At 41.6% G+C, this 16,014-nt stretch overlaps 1 protein-coding gene across 1 annotated transcript; it reads left to right on the top strand.

Moving 5' to 3' along the window:
• The first annotated feature begins 507 nt into the window (after nt 1-507).
• ifrd1 (interferon-related developmental regulator 1) lies at nt 508-6,329 on the top strand. Its single transcript, XM_028954831.1, has 12 exons — nt 508-745; nt 1,820-1,924; nt 2,061-2,139; nt 2,855-2,979; nt 3,092-3,249; nt 3,672-3,722; nt 4,108-4,286; nt 4,373-4,481; nt 4,561-4,695; nt 4,791-4,919; nt 5,323-5,418; nt 6,047-6,329. Exons 1-12 carry the CDS (start codon nt 703-705, stop codon nt 6,131-6,133), a joined length of 1,296 nt encoding a protein of 431 aa, XP_028810664.1. The 5' UTR covers nt 508-702; the 3' UTR covers nt 6,134-6,329.
• Nucleotides 6,330-16,014: the final 9,685 nt, after the last annotated feature.

Here is a 16,014-nt window from a genome sequence, read left to right as displayed (position 1 = left end):
CGTTGAACTGGAAAAACTAAGACTTTAACTTAGGGGTTCCCTTAAGAAATTAAAAAATATTTGGGCTCCTTTTCTCGATCTGGTTATTTCCCTTCTGTTCCTGGGAGATACAGTTCATGTCTCGGTGGAGTGGTGGTTTTCATTTTTATTTAGTTATTTAGTAATTTAGTAATTTAGTAATTTATTTTTACATAGGTTGATTGTGGGGGCGATTGTAGGCTGTTTTTCTTTTTTAGTGTAGTATCTCTATGTATGTATATGTATGTGTGTGTGTGTGTGTGTATATATATTCCTTTTTTCTTTTTTTTTTTTATTGGGGTCTAGATGGGGATTGGTTTGAGCTGTTTTCTTTTATAAACTCTTGAGAATATTGTTATTGCTCATGCTATAAGTTAAAAAAAAACAAAAAAAAAACCGCCTTCCATAAGTTGGTGACGCACCACGGGACTGTAGTGACGAATCGGTACCGCCCCTTTTTTCCCCACGTGACACCGGTTCGTATATAAGCCTTTCCCGGCACGCAAGAGGCGCAGCCCTGTCTTTTGAGGGAAAATGTGTCGGCTTTGTTCACGGTCTTTTATCGGAATCGTTTTCTCTTTCCTGTCAGTTGTGACATTTGAACAACTTTATTTTAGGAAACATCACAGTAGAGATTGGTCAGATAAAAACTGTATCGGCTGATTTTGGGATCTACCGTTTCATATGAAAAAGAAGATGCCAAGACCCAAGAGGAGGAATAATAAAGGTACGTGGATTTAGATATCTTATTTTGGCCGTTTGTCTAAAATATGTCTCATTATAAAATATGCTGAAAGCAAGCTCTTGCCAAATGTAGTAACGATCAGTTATTTTGGCCTTTCGGACAAGTTCCCTAAGGGCATTGTGGATATTGTAGTTCGGTACGCCCGCATGCTACGTTCAAGTGAATTTGAGGTTCTGTCATATTTGACTACAACCCCCAGTGCTTCTCGGCCTGTCGGCCATATGACAGCCCGGCCGAGTCTAAGGGGGCTAGCTTCTGGCTAGCTGGTCAGGAACAAAAGCCAGCCGTCTGTCAGTCTACATATTAAATATGTGACAACTAGAAGTATGAAACCGCCGTAGTATTTTACAATTCCCATGCGCACGTTGTTTATTTAGCCGATCATTACGATACGGCCACGAGATTTGGCGAAACATTTGCTTAGTAACATGGCAGCCATGGGAACTGCGTGTTGTGCTGCTACTTTGTCTTCTGGTTGTTGGTTTTGTTTTGGTTCACGGTGCGTCTCGCTTTCACGACCTGTCCAAATAAGTTTTTCATCGCTGGCCCTTAAACCGCCTATATATATATAAGAACAAATTCTTATTTTATATTTTATTTCGAATCGCTAAGCGCGTGACGCCAATCTTTTTCACGATCTAAAATGAAAACCACGCACTGGGTTTGCGCCGCCTGCCACGTGACTGCGCGACAACAGCCACGTTGACACGCTGCGCGTCACGACAGCGCCGGTCCACCAATTCACCCACTAGTGGAATAAACCTTTTTTTAATAAGAGCCTTGTGCAGGAACCGTCCCGTGTTTCTACTGCACGCTTTGCGTCAGGAGCACGACGTCACCGCGTCCCTGCAACAGGAAGGGAGAACACTCTGTACAATTTCATCCGAAGGCCAACCTTCCAGTGTCAATACTGCTGGATATTTAACATACGAGATGATCCTTTATTAGCCCCATAAGTGGGGAAACTTGCATTGTCACAGCAGAAGGTGGACTATTAGTAAAATTATTATTAATTAAAATAATAATTATTAATACATATATATTTTTTCCTTTAAGGGGGCCGGCATGGAGCTGTGCAGCCTTTCAGCGACGAGGACTCCTCTGTTGAGACACTCAGCCACTGCAGTAGCTACAGTGATTCAACCAGTGTGGTGGAAGAAGGTGTGTGTGTGTCTGTGTGTGTGTGTGTGTGTGTGTGTACACACAGTGGTCTGTTCGCAGGGTGTTTGTTTAGTGTGTACCGTGAAGGTCAGAACATTTGAACCACGTGGCATTCATTTCTTTATTTTTATTCTAGGGGTGGACTCAGCTGAGTATTCCACTCAGGACCTCCAGTTCAAGCTGAAGGTTTACATTGACAGTACTGTGGATAAGAGGTAAGGTTTTGATTTGAGTTTGAGTTGTGACTAGTTTAGGGCTGCACGTTTTGGGGAAAAAGACATATTGTAATTATTGAGATCAATATTGCGATATGATAAAGGACACTTGCTTGTATATCAATGAAGTTTCTCATACAAATTACTAATAGTGAAATGTTTAGTTTAAAAGTGAAACGTACAAACTACTTATAACTTGAAATGCCCAGTGCTTTCAAAATACAATATTCTGCAAAGTTAATCACAAAAAACTCTTTACATTACTGTTGAACGACAAACCCTGGTAAGGCTAAACAACTGTCTTGATTATATTTGGCCATTATAAAATCCCATATTATAGTTCTTACGTTTAACCAAAACGTTGTTTGGAGGCTGACACAGGGATGCATAGCTTGCGGCGTCTACCCATATGTCTATGCGAGTCACGAATCTGAGGTTTGAAGGATTGAGGATTGAACCAAATCGAAAGTCATGTGACCAAACAAGTCACATTCAACTGAAGTGAGACTTCAGTCTGCTCTCAAACTTTGAGAGAATGAGTGTTGCCGATTCAATCCATGTACTAATAATTTAAATCGCAGCTTTTTGCGTTCATGTAATTGCACAGACTGACATCGCGATTACGATTGCGATTAGATTAATCGTGCAGCACTAGTTTAGATTAATCAAACACAGTTCCGCAAAAGACTTCCTCCTTTCCCTGCTTGTTTTCTAGTGCAAAGACCAGACAGGGTGCTCTTGATGGACTTAAGACTGCCATGGCATCCAAGATTCTGTACGAGTTCATCTTGGAGCAAAGGATGACCATCACAGACAGCATTGAGCGTTGCTTGAAGAAAGGTTTGTCTGCAGAGCATTGCTGCTGTTCCCATTTTTATTTTTCCCATCTTCTCCCTTCATGTTTACATGATATGTTTGAAAGCTTTGGAATCATTCAGCGTTTCTCGGACAGGTAAAGGCGAGGAGCAGCGTGCCGCTGCCTCGTTGGCATGTTTGCTGTGCATTCAACTGGGCTCTGGCATCGAGAGCGAGGAGGTGTTCAAAACCCTCAAACCCATATTTAAGAATATTCTGTCTGATGGATCTGCTAACATCTCGGCCAGACAGTCGGTGAGAGCATCTTCCCAACTCAACATTTTTATTATTTATCTGAATTTTTTTATTTTATTTATTTATTTATTTATTTATTTTAAACAAATGTATTTATGAAGTGGGGTGGTAGTAGCCTAGTGGGTAACACACTCACCCACTTACTACCATTGTGTCCCTGATTAAGACACTTAACCCTAAGTTGCTCCAGGGGGGGACTGTCCCTGTAACTACAGATTGTAAGTCGCTCTGTATAAGGGCGTCTGATAAATGTTGTAAATGTAAGTGTTTTATGTAGTGGTCTAATTTCCAATAAAAAAAAATTAACAAGTGGTTGAGATTGTCATTGTAGAGTGGCCTGGACAACAAGATTTGTTAATGTCTAGAGGATATCTGTCTGTGTGAGGTGTCCCTGTAATAAAATGTTTTTGTTCTTGTTGCAGTGTGCTACAAGCCTGGGCCTGTGCACCCTGGTTGCAGAAGATGATATCTTGGTAATTTGTAGCATGTGCTCCCTAAACTCTGCTCCCATGGATATCAGTTTTCTTTTCCTGGCTTTTGTGATAAGGAAAATAACCTCCTGAAGGGTTTTTTTTTTTTTTTTTTTTTTTTTCTCCCCAAATGTTTACTTGGTTAGACACCAGATAAAAATGCCGTTTTATGACCATTGACCATGGTTGTGTAATTCTGTACAATTATCAACAATGGGTTTTATCCAGGTTATGTAAACCCATTTGTGAATTTGTTCAACTTAATTCCTTTTCCACCCACTGACTTTAGATAGCATTACTAAGTCTGAACTGTCACTTGTAGATGCGTGGAACGGTATATTATATATATATTTATATATATTAAATATATTATATTTGTGCTCCTCAGGATGTGTATGCAACCATGGAATATTTCGAGAGCCTCTTCACCAAATCCTACGTGAGGGACGACGGCAGCCGTCCCAGTCTGAGTCCACAAACCGCTCAGCTGCACACCAACGCTCTCCTGTCCTGGGCCCTGCTCCTGACCATCTGTACCGGCAGCCAAATCCGAGCAATCCTGCACAAGTGAGCACGGATCACAGCCATAGTTCCTTATTTCTTTGGCGCCGTGTTTTACTTCTGGACGCTGTAACGTGTTTGCTCTTCCTCAGGCACCTTCCCAAGCTTCCCTTGCTGTTGGAAAGCGATGACGTCAACATGAGGATCGCTGCCGGGGAAACCATTGCCCTGCTTTTTGAACTGGCTAGGGACTTTGACCCAGTAAGCTTCCCTACTAGCAACTTTTCAGTTTTCTTCTTAGTCCCTGTTTGCATAAATATAATTTTCTTTTGGCTTCCAGGAGTTTCACCATGAGAGCTGGGAGCCTCTTTGTGAGAAACTGACTGCTTTGGCAACCGATTGCAACAAACATCGTGCCAAGACTGACAAGAGGAAGCAGAGGTCTGTCTTTCGGGATGTTCTGAAGGCTGTGGAGGTGAGGGAACAGTAACAGATCTTTTTACGATTAAAGCGGATTCTGGTAATATAGTATAATTGCCCATGGTGAATGTATATTTTGTCTCATGATAGGAAGGAGACTTCCAAACAGAGTCCATCCGGTTCGGCACAGAGCGCATGAACATTGACAGCTGGGTGAAGAAGAGGATGTACGATGCCTTCAGAGAGTTTGTGGGTTCGGGCATGAATTACCACCTTCAGGTGATTTTGAAGATTGCACCACTGTTTTAGCCAAACTGGAGCCCAGGGCTTCTGAATCAGATTTTGCTTCCCCTCCCATGCCAACTGCCTCTTGCAAATTACAGATTAGCACTAAAGGCTCATTCGTGAATCCTTTGGGCACAGAAAACAGGGCTTGTTTCAAGTATTCTTTCCACACGCTTCTGTCAATTATGTTTGCATCAGCGTTAAGCAAAGTTCTGATCTGACTACAAGCATAGTGACTGTAGAGGAGGTTATAATAATGTTTTTTATTAAAATATATGCTAGTTCATTAAATGAACATGTGAATATAGATTTTTATCTATTCTTTTTTTAAATAGTATGCATGTACACTCTGTTAATGGGCTACTTACGTAAAAATCACTTATTCCTTCCCCTCTAGGCAAATGAATTCATACGGGATGTGTTTGATCTGGGACCCCCCATCTTGATTGATTCTGCTACCCTGAAGGAGATGAAGAGCACTCGTCTAGAAAGGGTATGTTTTGGTTATCTTTTGGGACTGTCCTTATAGTCTTAAATTCTCACAGATTTTTAGTCTTAAATTATATTTTCCTAAATTACTGCATTAAATAGAAAAAAGAAAAAAAGAAAACCCTGCTGTCCTGCCCCAACACATTGCCAAGGTTTCCAGCCAGATATCGCTTCTCCAACAAACCACATAGACAATTCTTGTGACAATTCTGATTCTCTTTAGCCAGAGCTGGAAATCCACCACTGGAAATCATTCTCATATAACAAACCGAAAATATTGCAGTCACCCCCCTAGTGGCTTGCAGCAGTATAGGCAATATGAGTCTGGTAACATTTGACCGACTAAAAAATAAAGGCTAAAAATATTAAATAACAATCTAATACTTAAGATCAAATAATATTGTGTTTTAGAAGGCGTCTGACTCTCACAGTGTCTACAGGGAAAAAACTCTGGCCCTTGGACAAATGTTTACTATCCTGATGCAAGGTCTTCAATTTGAATAGTGGCCTTTAAAAAAAGGCTTAAAATTGGCTTCCTTAAGCCTGCAGAAACCCTGTGGGAAATATTTCTGGGAAAATTCTTCTCTAGAAGTTCTGACATGCATTGTAATGGTCTCTCGTTTCAATTCCAGCATCTGTACAATGCAGCGGTGTTCAAAGCTCGTACCAAGGCCAGGAACAAAGTTCGTGACAAGAGGACAGACATGGGGGAATTTTAAATGAAGATTCCTTTGCTGTTACGTAATTTATAGTTTGATTTTGTTAATGTGTACAAAGTGGTTATCTATCTTTCTTTACTTAAACACTTTTAAGCTCTCATTGTCCTATTTGGTGTCACTTGTAATGTATAAATGAGTGATACTGTAATTATTTTTTTTTGTGCTGTTAATCATATTAAATAAATCTGTCAAATGAGCTGTTCAAACCTATTTTCAGTGTGTTGTATGTCAACCTTATGGACATTGTTGCTGTTCTAGGATCTCTTCTCAAACAAACCGGCATGTCTGTTTCCTTGGAGACCATTTCAACACGTGCCGCACTTTGGTCCCCCCCCCCCCCCCCCACCATCTCTTCTCTAGCGTTCCAGTACAGTTGATGCTGCTGCTTTTTTTTTTTTTTTTTTTTTTCCTTCCCTCTTCTCCCCCCCCCCCTTTTTCTTCCTCTATGTACTTTTACTTATCTATTGAGACTGAGAACAAGTTTGACTACATTTTGTACAGCACTACACTTATATGAATATGTAATAATGCCTTTATATGAATGTTATATTTAGTGCAATGTAAGGTTTTCTTTTAAATCTATATGGCTATTGTTATTACCCAACATTCATCAGATACCTTTATTCAAAGCGGCTCACAAAATATGTGGAAGAAATGAAGATGTCTCTATAGATAGCAGTAGGCACTGTTGGAAAAAGTTTAAGAACATATCCATGCATATAAAAGGATTGAATCACAAAATAAACGTCTGCCCTATATTAGTGAAGCCTATAATGTTATTTAAATGACTGCATTATAGTTTAAAAAATAGCTTCACTACAACATGGATTTTCAATTTTCTAAAAAATAGTAAAACATAAACAAGGAAGAATGGAAGACTTCATTTGAAGGTGTGTCAGTCCTTTTATCTTCTGCATTGGTCATAGCCCTAAGGCGACATCACCTTATTGAGTGTGTGGGAATGGTGCTTTTACTCAGTGGCACCTTGGCGATTTGGGATTTGAACCAGCAACCTTCCAATTACAGGTCTGCTTCCTTTCAAATTTAAATTTTACTTGTCATGGTATGATGTGTAGTGAAATGCTGCTTACCCGCTAGGCCACCACTGGCCCTTATCCTGCCACAACCATCTAGCTCGAAGACTATTCTCTTTCACACAAAAAAGTGAAAGTGAAGTGATTGTCACACACTGCACCACAGCACACATTGACACAACAAAATGTGTCCTCTGCTTTTAACCATCACCCTGAGTGAGCAGTGGGCAGCCTTGACAGGCACTCGGGGAGCAGTGTGTGACAACGGTGCTTTACTCAGTGGCACCTTGGCGGATCAGGATTCGAACCGGCAACCTTCTGATTATGGGGCCGCTTCTTTAACAACTAGGCCACCACTGCACCTAACATTCTCACCATTCATTATCAGACTGAATGGTACTAAACATTAATGTTTTTGTCCTGGCCGAACTGGCCCGGTTTTCCAGGCGTTCTTGAAGTACCTTAATTGATATCACCTTGTTATAAATGGTCCAGCATTTTCATCATCACCCGGTATGTCTGCCTTCTTTGTTTTAGTGTCTTGTGCATTAAAACCTTGTTTTTGAGTTGTGCACAGCACCGGCCATGAAAGTTCTGTACAGAGCATAAAATACATTAAAAATACGATGGCTGATGGATAGTGGCTCAGTTCTGATAAATTTGCAAGGTTTCTGAGTTTCTGACAGTCCTGAGTGTAGGAATCCCATCAAAAGCAAGTGTGAGGTCATCTGGTCACTTTCCTTATCAGTGGTTTATGGCGGGGTCCTTGGGATCTTAGTTTTAGAGAAAGGTCAGAGTACGCTTGGTTTATTGGCTGGGCTCCATCCCTGGACAAGAGGAAGTGGGGCATTTAAGTGCTCTGGATCTCTGTTGGAGAGGGGAAGTTGTTCCAGATCCTAGGTTTATATTCAAAGAAGATTCTTACATCCCTGCTACATGACCTGTGCATGCTTATGATCAGATTCACCCAGCATGGTCCCCTACATAATTATATAATAATATAATATGACACACTTTTGCTCAAATATGTGAAAACCATGAATCATTATCATGTTTCACTTCACAATTATGTGCTACTTTGTGTTTGTCTATTACATAAAATCTCAATAAAAAAATATTTGTGTTTGTAAGGTGGCAGAATTTCAGAATGTTCAAGGGTTGTGAATACATTTTCAAGGCACAGTATATCAACAATAAAGTAATCTCAGAGTCTTCCCTGTGTTGCCGTGCATTTCCTCCCGGGTTCTCCAGTTTCCACCAAACGTCCAAAGGTGTAGATGAATTGGCAGCTCTAACTCGTCCACATGTACGGGTGTGTTTGCACCTACTGGGAGTGACAATAATCTAAAGCACGTTTGGCCTTGAAAATATCACATTTCTCACTGCGCGTTTAAATAAGGTCTTGGGATGCAGACCGAAAAAATGCAAACAGGCCTACAGGCTTAGAGGAAACCTGGTATTTTTTCCATCTGAGTGACCTAAAAGATGACTGGCTTTACAGGGAAACATGATATATGGACCTCATACTGGGCTAGCACAGATGAAGAAGAAGCTGAGATCTGTGTGGTCCCCTGAGGGCAAACAAATGAAATGGAAATGCCATCTTGAGAGTTTTTCCGTGTTTGCAGGCGATGAAGACACTTTTTATTGAAAAACGTCATAAACTCTAATCTAATAGCAAACCAACAATTTTATACCAGATGACATCATTCATATTAATAATAAACCGTATTTAAGCACATATAGAGTAGACAGAATATTATAAAATGACTAAATAAAATTAAAACCGTGTTGTTAGTTCTGCAAGACCACACTTGTGCCTTTATTTAATATCGCCATCAGCACATTTATTTTTGAAGGCCCGTATGGCAGTCAGGAAAACCAATGAGAGGTTTCTAGCCAAATTGAGGAGCACAAACCCTGACTGTGTTCTCAATGGCTGTCAAAACCACTTTCAACCAATCGCCCCACCCACAGGAACAAGCTGATCGGCCATGTTTACGAAGGAAGCAGCAGGGCGAATCATCGTGGGGAGAACGTGTTGTCAGGATCAATGTTGGTACAATGCTATTTTCACCTTGCAGGGTTCCTGTCTTTTATGAAGCTTCTGTCAAGCTGAAGAGTGGGGCTGATGCGACACAGCAAACCTGAATCTACACTCTTCCTCTTCCTCAGTTCTGTCGCCCTCTCCCTGGCCACCTGTGATCTGTTTCTTGTGTTGTTCATCACGTGATCAAAAAAAAAAAAAAAAAAGCATCTTTGATAAGTCAAGGAGGGTGGCCTCCAAACTTTTTTCAGGGGTCAATGGTGGTCGCAGCCTAGAAAGACACTTGCCTATGAACCAGAAGATGACAAAGTCACAGGCTTAAACCCCACTTAATACCGTTGTGTCCCTGAGTGTCTCCGGGGGGACCGTCCCTGTAACTATTGATTGTAAAGCACTCTGGATAAGGGCGTCTGCTAAATGCTGTAAGTGTAAGCATTAAGGTCAAAGTGCAAAAATATTTATTCCAGTTTTGAAATCTGTCAGTGATATAATTAGACACTATTAAATAATTATAAATTATATATATTAAATATGGTTACAGAGAGCTCTTGTTTGAATAAAAAAACAAAAAAAACAAAGTGATTGTCACTTGTGATACACAGCAGCACAGCACACAGTGCACACAGTGAAATTTATCCTCTGCGTTTAACCCATCACCCTTTGTGAGCAGCGGGCAGAGGTGCTTTGCTCAGTGGCACCACAGCGGATCGGGATTCGAACCGGCAACCTTTTGATTATGGGGCCACGTCCTTAACCGCTGCGCCACCACTGTCCCTACATGGTGTGTGGTGTGTCCACACTCTGAGTAGGTTGATATATATATATATATAGTATTTTTGCAAACATTTATCAAATAATAAAGCCATAACATGAATTCCATGAATACACAAGAAATGTTGCCAAATGTAGCCACGAATTCCTGCACACTTTCCTCGGGTCACACTTAATTTGCTTGTAATTATGTGCCTACTGCACAGCCAAAATGGCATCTAAGGAATCTCCAAACTCCATTAATCAAGTGCACCCCGAGGAATTGCAGCTACCGAAGAGCGTTTAGGGAATATTGCAAGTTCTTGATGCGCCTCTTCATTAGCATTTCTGAACTGGCTCTTTGCATCAGTTATACAGCAAGCTCCATCCTTGCCTTGATGTAATATGGCAAACAGTGACATCTGCTTTTAATTTGTGCCTGTAATTTCTTGTCTTCTCACCATGGATTTTATGGAAATATGAACATTCATCTCTGTTTATGATCCAAGAGCTGTGCCTGAGCGTCTGCAGCACATCATATTTGATGGTCTTATCCTTTGCCATATGAACATTAGGTTAAGATGATGCTATCAATAGTGCTTTAACAATAAGTTAAGTTATGAATTTCTTTTGTTAGAAAAACGAGACTCCTTTAGGTTTCTTAGTCAAGTTTCTGGTTGTAGTTTCATGCTGCGCCAGCAGATGTCAGGGGTTCACCATGACCGGCACTAAAAACGTGGACATGTTTTCAGGGTTCAGCAAATGATGTATTTCGGTTAAACGTTTAATGGGTCGTTATATTTCTAATGGAACATTTATTGTATAACAAAGTCACTTTTAAAAAATCTGTGTATTTAAATGAATCGAAACGTGAAGGAATTGAATAAGAAACATTAAAGTGTGTGAGTGCCAGATGTCCACGATCATTCACCTCAGATCTCAGGGATTTATTTCTCTTAATTTATATTTTAATGGTGTAGAGATGTACCACCAAATGGTCAAGTCCACATCAGCCTCAGCCAGTTACCTTCTCCAGCTACTTTGGAGTTTTGAGACATTTTCAGGTCAGAAAATAGTTTTTACTTGTAAAGCAAATTCAAACCAGTCAGATCATTTAATTTGCTGCCAATTGTAGGGTACAACTGTAATCAGCAAATGTAAGTATTTAAACGAAGCCTTGCTTGACATTTGTACAGTACACTATAATGCGTATTTACTGGTCTCTACCGAGGGGCAGGTTGAGGGGCACCGTCCCCACACACTGCTCCCAGGGCGCCTGTCATATCTGCCCACTGCTCACCAAGGGTGATGGTTAAAAGCAGAGGACACATTTCGATGTCTTTACTGTGCGCTGTGCTGCAGCGTTTCACAATGACAATCACTTCACGTTAACTTGTCATACTGACCCGAGAGCTGTAGATTCCTGCACATTCGTGTGACCTGATTCAACATGTATGCTGCAGGATTTGGAGCGCAGATGCGTTCTGACTCCTACACACGTGACACATAAACACACACACGCGCACAGCCACTAACCAACAATCGTGATCGGGAGGTGACACACAGACACACACACACACACACACACACACTCTCTCTCTCTCTCATGATTGAGGCCCGTGACACACACGGACACCCACTGTGACTTACAACTGTTGGCCGGGCGATGCCAAGTGCAGTGTGGCGGGAAGAGGCACCTGTGCCTGTGCAGCACGAGCGAGGCCTTTTTGGCAGCGAGGCGAGGCGCTCCGCAGGAACTCTGGTTTATCTCCCCTTCAGAAACATCGACTCTCAGCCCAAAACACAGCCGCCCTGACAGGAGAGACAGGCGCGACGCCAAAAGTCTGGAGTTTTAATCCTCCTACACACACAAAACACACGCCGCCGCACCGCCGGCTTCGTCACAAACACTCAGTGAGGTCCACGCTCGGTTCATTGACTGCTGCTGGCCAAGGAAACCCGGGAGGTGCTGTGATGTAGGGAAAAAATGTCACCATCTGATGGAGGGGGGGTGTGGCATCAGGTATGCATCAGTTACTCAGAGGGGAGCTGAATGGGAGCGGCGAGGCATGAATGATGCATGCGCTAAAACAGGAGAGGTGAGGCGAGGCGAGGGTTGATCACACACACTCTCAGGACTGCGGACAGTGCATGTGGAGCAAGACGAAAGTGTGTTTTTGCCTGTGTGAAAGGAGCTGAGGGTAAAAACTTGCAGAAAATGTAAAAAAAAACACTCATTCCAATAATCATGGGTGCTCAGAATCATAAAGATTTTCTATTATTTCTATTGCAGCAACCATGCAAGCCATGATTATTTATAACCGAAGGTGACACACAATTGTTATGAAAAGGCAGGTTCCGTATATAGGCTAAATATGACCGTCCAGACATACCATGCCCTGTATTTCAGAAAGTAATGTGACTCTATAAATGCAGAAATGGGACCTGTAAGTGTGGAGAAGCATACAATTTGAATCTCCACATGACAATGTAAAAACGTTTGTGCAGTATGCATATCTTGTTTTTTGCAATTTCCCATGGTGCATTTCGAAGGTTAATGGGAACGCAACTCATGACTCCTTCCTTAACCATCACATTTGCTGACTGCCAGGTTTTGTCAGGGGTAGCTGCCACTGACTGGTGCATTTCAGTTTTTTTTTGGACAATCATCTTCAAACAGATCCAAGGATTGCAAAACCACACCTGGTTGAAACACCTAGGCTTTACATAATAATAAAAAAAAATTGCACACAAACAAAAAAAGATGCCGTAACCTCCTGACCACAGCAAAACAGAGCACTACTTGCTGACCAAAGGGAAAACATTGGAGTGAAAATTCTGAATTGTGTGTGTGTGTGTGTGTGGGTGTGTGCACTGCATTGGGTTTGATCATGGAGGTGCAAAAAGCCAGAGGCATAAAAAGATGCAGAGAGAGAGAGAGAGAGAGAGATACTTCAATATGTATCTCTCTTTATTATTCAATCATAAAAGACCTTGGACTGCACGTTATCTGTGCTAAGCATGGTGAGAGGAATACTTGCTTGTGTCACATCATCAGGGCTTTGTAGAAAAATGAAACGAAATCATGATGTTTCATCACTATTAATTGGCATGTATTACTTCATAAGGTCAAGAGTTTAGCTGAGGTTGCGAACCAGAAAATACATTTTAGGATCCACCCACTGCCCACAGGTACGTTGTAAATCTGACCTGCAGTTTTTTTGTGATGCATTTCTTTAAATATTATTACATTTTAAAATTCATGTTAAATCAAGCTGCTTCCTGAATGGATTTGCATGGGAACAATTCCTTTTTGAAAGCAATATTCTGTGCTGGCCCAAATATAAGCAGACACCACAACTGTTCATGACTTATTAAAACACTTATTTTAATGCTATCTACTGGTATTTATGTCTAGACCACAAATTTGACAGACATATTTTAGAAAAAAAAATTGAGTAACACAACAAGAAGTTTCACAATCATGAAGGTTATTTTGTGCCGGTAAAACGGCCAAACTACACTTTTTGTGCAAATAGAAATAGAAAAGATGCAGCCCCTTATCTTTATTACGACACAGTCAGACTGCCACAGGGCTGTCACAACAGCAATTACAACCAGACAACCTTACCGTGCCCTCGCCCAGCATTGTGCTCAAGTTGGAGATCTAACTTAGCCCTTCACAGGCGCGGTGAGCAGAGACATCGCCATTTATTTTGTCCACGTCGGGGCGGGCCTTGTTTTGAAGCGTACAGGCTTTCTCAAGACGCTTTTATTACTCAAACCCGGATGGATGATGGATGAAGCAACGGCGGATGTCAACAGCCTCCAGCGCTGCTCGGCAGACTGCTGTTTTTTTTTTGGTTGCTGCACCCAGTTACCCTGCCCGAATTTTCCCTTCTGCCAGCGCAGAACCGAACGCGCTCCTTCTCCGCAGCCTGATTGAGAATGATGGAGGCAGCATCTGCATTCCCACCCTGTCCTTGTTATTGCGGAGTGTACGGGAGCGGGTGGTTACACCTGCGAAAAGAGACGGCGGGAATTGTAAAAATGTGCTTTCCATCAGGGCGGATATACGTGCAACAAATGAAATTCGAACCGATAATCCTGAGTACTGAGAACGAGGGCCAAATAAAAATGGTAATCACAACTGAGATGAATGCCTCCACTTCATGCATACAAAACCGTCTATAAGTGTGTGTGTGATAACAGAGAGATAGGAAGGGAGAGGAAGAGTGGGAAAAAAGGAGGGTTCCGCTGTGAATCGGCCAAATCGTTTTGCAAAATGACCCTCCCCATGCAAATCTGAATGAGGAGAGCATCATTACTGCTTAATAGCTCAGATGACAAGCTTCATATTGCCTAATCTGAGCTCCTGCTGGCCAGACAGAAAGAGTCGCTTCTGTCCAGAAAGAAACACTTGTCTGATTGTACGGTTTGTAGAACAAAAGAAATAGCATTGCACCTATCTTAGAAATCAATACAACTGTGAGAAATCCCAGCAGCTCTCCACCGTGTGTGTTGGATTCAGGGCTACCGACATGGAGTGGAGGGATTTAGGGTTGAAATGAAGTTTACGCTGTGGCTGTAATTGATTGGCGTTCCCTGTATAATTGCATCGGCCATATTGTGTCTGTTTCTCACATTAATCTGCAGACATAATCACATTATAGAAAGTGGGTTGATGAAAGCCGAATGCAGTGTTGCTAAAAAAAAAAAAAAGGAGTCGCACCCAAGAGGTTCTCTATGCAATTAGCAAAGCAATCAAACAATTCATGGTTTAGGGATTTTATTTTTTTTTACATTTCCTGATTCAGAAGTCTTACAGAATGAAGTTTTAATATCGCATAGGCTGCATCAGCATGGATTGGATAACATTTGTTCACACGGCTCCATGTGACCCAAGCTTAAGTTATTCATCGTTTAATGAATTTGCCATGGGAAACGCCCACATGGGTTCTATTCACCCCGGCTGCTGCCCATTTGGCATGGGTGATTAGAACCCTTCATATAATGCTTTGGTGGTAGTAGCTTAGTGGGTAACACACTCGCCTATGAACCAGAAGACCCAGGTTCGAATCCCACTTACTACCATTGTGTCCCTGAGCAAGACACTTAACCCTAAATTGCTCCGGGGAGACTGTCCCTGTAACTACTGATTGTAAGTCGCTCTGGATAAGGGCGTCTGATAAATGCTGTAAATGTAAATGTAAATGTCCTGCATTCTTAATGGCAGAGCTACGTGGAGTCTTTACGTTCTGGTTTACTTTGGCCTTTTCATTTATTAAATTTTCCTTTTCTCTCATGTCTAGCATTTGTGCCTCCTCACCTTCTCACCGCCGTGGCATTACAACCACAGTTTTTTAATAAATCGATGGGTAAACTGTAGCATTATAAAAAAAAAATCTCATGTATTATTGCTAAATTATGCCATCACATGCCAAAATGACAGCCATTGATACATACTAAATGAATGGAACAGAATCATTGACTGCCTCTGTGTATTTTAGACTGTGTGACTTCTAAAAATATAATAACTGCTCTCAGAATTCTTCTGTTCTCTTTTCCAAATTTTATGACATTTACAAATAAATCATAATTTGTTTAGTCATTAGTCCTATAGGCAGCTTGTTGGAAATTAAATAATTGTGCAACTAAGGGGGCTGTCGGCTCCTCTGGAGGGCAATGGACGTTCTGGATGCTTCCATAATGGACTGTCCGGAGTGTCCATAAAAGCAGTGTTAGAATTCCTCACCCTGCCAGAAAAACGGGCATCGTGAGCTTTAATTGTGTGTGTGGAGTGAGTGACACTGCTCTGCGGTGTGTGGGATTAAGATCCCTTTATCTATTAACCTCCTCGCTGATGGCTGCGCCATGGTGCTCCACTGCCCCCATTATTGATGTCTTCTAATTAGTCTTTTGCTTTGGCTGGATCCCGTAGCCTGTAATTCACAGCCAGCACTCCCCTGCCCTTTTAGAAATTGCAAAACCATTTCTTCTTATTACGTGATTTACGTTTATTGTATGGCACAGGGTTATTTGGAGAGGGG

The sequence above is a fragment of the Denticeps clupeoides genome, chromosome 15 (genome assembly GCF_900700375.1).
Source record: "Denticeps clupeoides chromosome 15, fDenClu1.1, whole genome shotgun sequence".
Classification (NCBI taxonomy): domain Eukaryota; kingdom Metazoa; phylum Chordata; class Actinopteri; order Clupeiformes; family Denticipitidae; genus Denticeps; species Denticeps clupeoides.
The sequence above is the reverse complement of the archived record's forward strand: the minus strand, read 5'-3'. Positions and strand labels throughout refer to the sequence as shown.

Coding starts and splice junctions, on each gene's coding strand:
- ifrd1 (XM_028954831.1), top strand. CDS start 703: ATGAAAAAGAAGATGCCAAGACCCAAGAGGAGGAATAATAAAG. Junction 2,140..2,854: donor GACAGTACTGTGGATAAGAG/GTAAGGTTTTGA, acceptor CTTGTTTTCTAG/TGCAAAGACCAGACAGGGTG. Junction 2,980..3,091: donor TGAGCGTTGCTTGAAGAAAG/GTTTGTCTGCAG, acceptor TTTCTCGGACAG/GTAAAGGCGAGGAGCAGCGT.